General features: G+C 28.2%; 3 protein-coding genes across 3 annotated transcripts; 2 read left to right on the plus strand and 1 right to left on the minus strand.

The window, feature by feature from the left end:
* Positions 1-47: 47 nt before the first annotated feature.
* BX663DRAFT_553653 (uncharacterized protein) lies at positions 48-1,162 on the plus strand (the record flags this gene model as incomplete). The annotated part of the gene is made up of 3 exons (XM_051531465.1): positions 48-398; positions 469-832; positions 903-1,162. The coding sequence occupies 3 exons, from the start codon at positions 48-50 to the stop codon at positions 1,160-1,162; spliced, it is 975 nt and encodes a 324-aa protein (XP_051381003.1).
* A 488-nt stretch (positions 1,163-1,650) lies between these two features.
* Positions 1,651-3,798, plus strand: BX663DRAFT_532105 (armadillo-type protein; the record flags this gene model as incomplete). Its single annotated transcript, XM_051530427.1, has 11 exons — positions 1,651-1,716; positions 1,784-1,882; positions 1,981-2,083; positions 2,202-2,277; positions 2,369-2,434; positions 2,497-2,796; positions 2,894-2,981; positions 3,049-3,212; positions 3,315-3,440; positions 3,518-3,622; positions 3,681-3,798. 11 exons carry the CDS (start codon positions 1,651-1,653, stop codon positions 3,796-3,798), a joined length of 1,311 nt encoding a protein of 436 aa, XP_051381004.1.
* Positions 3,799-3,968: 170 nt separating this feature from the next.
* Positions 3,969-5,203, minus strand: BX663DRAFT_438387 (pyridoxal phosphate-dependent transferase; the record flags this gene model as incomplete). The annotated part of the gene is made up of 4 exons (XM_051523275.1): positions 3,969-4,302; positions 4,355-4,429; positions 4,494-4,784; positions 4,869-5,203. The coding sequence occupies 4 exons, from the start codon at positions 5,201-5,203 to the stop codon at positions 3,969-3,971; spliced, it is 1,035 nt and encodes a 344-aa protein (XP_051381005.1).
* Between the last annotated feature and the right edge of the window lie 1,336 nt (positions 5,204-6,539).

Here is a 6,539-nt window from a genome sequence, read left to right on the forward strand (position 1 = left end):
GATTTGTTTTTTTTATAAAAAAAAAAGAAAAGAAGAATACATATAACATGTCCAATAATATTGTTTCCGCTATGATCACCGAATCTGTTGTAGATAATCAGCAGATCAAAAATGAGCCAGTTAATACCACTTCAGTAGATGAAGGGGAAGCAGCTGTTATTGAGAAGGGTACTGATACTATTGCTACTCCTGTCACTACTACTGAAGAGCAAGCCTCTAAGGTTGAAGAAACAACTGAAACTAAGCTTCTTTCTAAACGTCGTACTATCTTTAACCCTTTTGGCAAATCAAAAAAAGATGAACAAGTAAATGAAACCGAGCTTAGTACAGAAGAAGCTGAAAAATCTCCTACTAAAAAGGCATCAAAAGGATTTGGTAATTTCTTTACCAGATCAAAGGTAATATATATATATATATATATATATGTATATACATCAAGTTTATTGTTATTTAAACGTAATTCAATAGTCTTCACATAAGGTAGATGAGAATATAGCTGCTGCTACAGGAACCAATGAAGACACTATCGTTTCTACAGAATTGCTCCAAAACGAACAACTTCAATGTACTGAGGCAGACACTAATATTGAAGAAACTGATAATATTGATAAGAAGGAATCTACGAATAAAGAAGCTGTAAATGAAGTCTCAGAAAATGTACAAACAGAAGCTATGACAGAAGTTGAACAAGTTCATCCTATAGCTATTAAGCGTCAATCTTTTATCAGTAAATTATTCGGCAAGAAAAAGCAAGAGACTACACGGGAAACTGAACCAGAGGAGGATAATATGCACGAAGATCCCGTTGCCGATTCTTCTGAAGTACATGAAGGTAAACATATACATATATATATATATTATAAAATATTTTTATTCACTTTTGTTTCTTTTTCACTTTATAGAATCTAATACAGATAAAGCTGCCTCACGTCCTACTTCTCCTCTTGGCCGATTGACAGAGTTATTTTCATCCAAGAAGAATCATAAAAAGGTTAATAAAGCAACTAATAATGACTCAGAACAAGCCACAGAAGAGGCTGCAGCTAATACAGCTGAAGAAGAAAAAATCGAAAAAGAGAGTGATAATGAAGATACTATCATTACTACAGATGCTGTAACCAATTCTTCTTCATCCCCTGCAGCTATTCTTGCAACTGCATAAATTGTAAGTTTACATTATTTCTCACTTGATGTGTAGTCACATTTATAAAGCACCATCTCTCTACCTTTTCCTAATATACATTCTACATCATAACCAGTCTTTTATTAATGTATTTAAATAATATACTACACAAAAAAAATATACATTGAATTCTTAATCTATTCTATAATAATAATAATAAACACTTGATATCAGTTAAAGAAAAAAAAATATGGAAATGACGTTACATTTTTTTCCCCATTTATTTTCTGTCAGTTTATTTTTGCTCCCCCTTTTTTTTTTATTATTATTATTTTTATTATATAAAGTCTCAGACACTTTATTCTCTATCCCCCTTTTTTTTTTTTTTTTTTTTTTTTTTTTTTTTTTTTTTTTTTTTTTTTGCTTTCTCTTCTTTATAAACTAAAATGGTTCAAACAAATTCAGAAATAATTGTAAGGGATTTTGAAACAAATAATAGTCAGTACCTTGAAGAAGTTAGACTTGCTATGATTTCACATCCGTATTTGGACGATGTGTTGAATAAAATTAGGTTAACACATATTCCTTGGGAGGTGCATATAGATATATAGAACATTACTATTTTACAATTAAATGGATTTATACTTACTTTAATAATAGAAATATAGAAATGTGGGGTTGCTGACAGAGAATGAAGTAGCAATGATAAACTATGTAGAAAATGTAACTACAAATGAGCTTATACCTATTATGTCAGAGGTATATTTCCCCCTTTTTTTTTTAAAAAAAAAAAAAAAAAAAAAAAAAAAGAGATTTTACAAAGTTTTGCTTTGATTGTTTTTAACGTATTCATGTAGCATGGTTTGTATTATGCAGTTTTATACCTAGAGCTGATGCATAAATTAGCAAGAGTAGATGCAATTCAAAAGGTTCTTGTGCTAATCCATGATATGCTATTTGGTATATACATACATACATACATACATACATACATACATACATACATACATACATACATTCATATATATATATATCTTCATTGTTTGGTTAAAGAATTATTATTCATGTATTTGTATAGAACATGAAGAAAGAATAGCTTTATTTCATCAAGCTGGTGATAAAGTAAAGGGATTTCCATTTGGACCTTTTTACAAGTAAATTTAACTTGTATTTTATTTATTGCATACTGATAATATATATATATATATATACAAATATATATTTGTATATAACTTCTAAATAAAGGGCATTACGTATTGGGGATGAATTCATAGGACTTCAATCTAGCAAAATACTAACGCTTTTAATCTGGTATTATTATAAATATTGAAAATAGGATTATCAGATTTTAATATTTAAAACTTATCTAATAGTTCTACATCTCAAAAGAGTAATATTAATATTGAAGAATTATTCAAATGGATGACATTTCAATTACAAAGCCATCATCAGCATGTGATCGACCTTAATATTCAAATGCTAGACACACTCTTTCATCTTCCCGAATATAGAAAAGCATTTTGGAATACAAGTCATGCTGTTGATTCACTTGTCAATATACTAAAGATTTCATGTTCTAACCAAAAAGATGTTGGACCACAAAAGATGTATGAATTAACGATGGCTATTTGGCTTTTGACATTTGATTGTCATATCGCAAGGAATTTAGAAAAGTATATAATAATAGTGTGGCGTAGATGCTATATTGTATTCATGCTAAATATATATGTATACATGTATATACATATATAAATATATATCTACATATAGGAAATGTCAGATAATCCCAACTTTAATTGATATTGCTAAATTTGCTGTAAAAGATAAAGTAATTCGCGTTGTTATTGCTACTTTTAGGGTACATATACATATATATTATGTAATATGATCAAAATCATCGCATTCTAAATTATATATTCTTATAGAATTTTATTGAAAAGGCGTCTATGGAAAATATGCCTGCTATGTTAGTCTCCAAATTATTACCTTTATGTGATCATCTTGCTACAAGAAAATGGACAGATCAAGATATTGCAGATGATGTCCAATTTATTCGATCTGAATTAGAAAAGAGCTTTCAAAGCCGAACGTAAAGAAAGAAAGAAAAGAAAAAAAAAAGTTATCATTTTTTCTTATTCAACGTATATAAAATACATCATATAAATTTATTTATTTATTTATTTATTTTTAGGACATTTGAGGTTTATGCCTCTGAATTGGAAACCGGTATGCTACAATGGAGTCCCTCTCATTTATCTGAAGTTTTTTGGAAAGAAAATACGAACCGTTTAAATGATAATAATCAAAAATTATTAAAGTAAGAATACACTCCTATTTAGTAATTGTTTGACAATAGAATGATTTATTTATTTATTTATTTTTTTACGCCTTCAGACAATTAGTGCGTTTATTAAGCTCTTCAACAAATCCTCTTATATTATCTGTTGCATGTTATGACATTGGCCAATATGCTAAATATAGTGTAAAAGAGGGGAAAAGGTATATATTTGTCTATATCATGAATGAAATAAAACTTTTAATATTTTATTTATTTTAGACACTTACAATCATTGGGTGCTAAGCAGAGAGTTATGGAATTAATGACTCATGAAAATTCAGATGTTAGATATCATGCTCTTTTAGCTACTCAAAAGTATTTTTCAATAGTACAGTAAAAAAGAAAAAAAAATAAGAAGAAGAAAGACGAAACATAAAGGAATCATATTAGTATTTTGCAGTTATTAAAATACTTGTCAATAAATACAAACGTTTATATTTATCTTATATTTATAACAAATTCAAATCAAATAAAATTAAATATGTATATCATTTAAGAACATATATATTATTGTATATTTGCAAAGGTCTCGATAATATTGTCTAAACCCTTTTCAAGTATCTCCCATGGAATTGCAAAAGTCAAACGAAAGAATCCAGGAATCTTGGAATGAAATACAAAACTAGGTGCCATATAGACACCATGATCAATTAAAGTATGCCAAATATACTTCTCGTCTTCATGAGTAATTTCATTGAAATTCTTCTTTAAGAGAGATCGAATATCGATCAAGAAAAAGAGACCAGCCTCTCCAGGGATAAAGTTAATTTGATGCTCTTTTAGATATTGTGTTGTTCTGATGTAATTATCAGCTAATGCTTGTCTATTTTCTAATATATATCTATGGAATTGATTAAATTAAATGTAATTGTTTAATAATCATATATACTTACTCATCTATCCATCTTTCGTCTTTAAACCAATTACAAAGTAAACGATCTGTAATAGTTGATGTATAACTGAATATTCTATTTATGTGTATTAGGTAAGCCTTTTTTTTTTATGTACACTCTAAAAAGAAAAAAAACTTACGAACTACGAGAAAGCGCCTTTCTTAAATTTTCATTAAATTGGTCAATGATAAAACCCACTCGAAATCCATTAAGTGCAAAATCTTTAGACATACCGTAGATGACATGAACCAGAGAAGGATGAATAAGCTTTTTGTAATCCAAGCTTAAAGCAGAAATAAAAACGGACTTATCAGTTTTCTCAACTATATGACTATAAGTAGATAAAGCATAGATCTCATCAAAAACAATATGTAAGTTATGGTTAGAAGCAAAGATAAGATACGTTTCCAAATCTTTACGAGAATAGCATCTAAAGATATATATATATATATATATATATTTATTTATTTATTATTATTTTAATGAAGTTAGGATGAATACTAGAAATACATACCTTCCTAATGGATTATCTGGATTTGTAATCAAGATAGACGTAATACGCTTGCCTTCACTTTTAGTCTTTTGATAGACTCTTTCCAGTTCATTACCATCTACTGTCATGTCAGTCAATGTATGAGGAAAGACTTCAATAATCTTGACTCCGGTCTGAACCGAGACATCCAAGTCAAATGCACCATAATAAGGGCCTGGGATCATACAGTACTCTCCTTCATCACATATATTTAGATATAATTGGTTTACAGATGCACCAGCACCTGTTTGAACCGAGATATGCTCGGGCTCAATCAGATAATATGGCTCAAAATATCGATTGAAAAAGGCAGTCATTAATTCCCGTAACCTTTTTGAGCCCTGAGGGTTCCCATAATTAATATCCTTAATAATAATAATAATAATAAATATGTGTTCATTGTTTATGCAGTGTGTGCTATATCTGTTTACTTACACTAGGGAGAACTCTGAGACATTCTTGAACCTGCAAGTATATATTTACTAAAATAAGTATTCCTTTTTTCTTTCATCTTGAGAAAACATACAAATATAAATGTATATGAATACCCTTTTAAATATTTTTTCTAATAGAAGGTCATTATGTGCAAGTCCTAAATTAAGTGCCCCATTAGGATTGAATTCAGGATGTTGCAATTTGTCCATAATTTCATTATTAGCTAAATTTAATGAACATTCAATGGCAATAGTATTTGCTGCTCTTTTTGAAATATATGAGCTACTCATGATAGTATTTAATAATCTGGGAAAAAGAGAAAAAAATACATATTCATGTATTCTATAATTATTTTTGCACAAAACGGTTCCATTTCATTTTTTTTTGTTTTTAAGTTTAAAAGAGAAGTTTTCTTTTTTCTTTTAAGGAATTAAAACTATATTTATCATAAAGACACTTGAGCCTTTACTGTTGTTTATAGTATTAGATATCTTAATTCCAAAGTGTTGCTTTTTTACCTCACATTAAAATACGATTTTTAATAATCTAGAAAATTATCTCTAAACAATATATTAAAAGACAATAGACATTATTTGATGTGTCTGGATTTGATAGAAGTTATAATTCCCAGTGTATGTATGCTAATCTTACTTAATGATAAATGCTTAGGTCTCAGGTTTTGGTTAAAAGGCCTTCCTATTTATTTTAAGAGGGTAGAATAAAGGGACAACTAAACGCACTTTATAGCCTCCTGAATACAATTAATTTCTTAGCTTGAATAGTCTTATAAGAGATAGGAAGGCGCTATCTATAATTGAATTATAATCTTGTATCTAATATTCATGGAAAAAAAAACCTCTCCCCTTGTATATAGTAATGCTTTTACTTTAAACCCTAAATCTGTTATTTATTTTAGACAAAATTATTCTATTTATGTGTGGCCCCCATTATTCTACCGTTTTTTTTTTTTTAAAAAAATAATAAACAAAGGATTAATTCATAATAATATTTATTTGATAAAGTAATATGTAATAAAATAAAATAAGACTTTCAAGTATATAAAATTAAAAATAATAATAATACATATTTAAAAATAGAGGGTATTATCATATATATAAGCTTTAAGTACTCTTTTCAAAGCCCTTGACAATATCTTCGAGGGAACGACCCTTGGTTTCAGGGACTTTAAGATAAGTGAAAGCAAAGGCAAGTGCAGCA

The sequence above is a fragment of the Cokeromyces recurvatus genome, assembly GCF_025118155.1.
Source record: "Cokeromyces recurvatus strain NRRL 2243 chromosome Unknown BX663scaffold_20, whole genome shotgun sequence".
Classification (NCBI taxonomy): domain Eukaryota; kingdom Fungi; phylum Mucoromycota; class Mucoromycetes; order Mucorales; family Mucoraceae; genus Cokeromyces; species Cokeromyces recurvatus.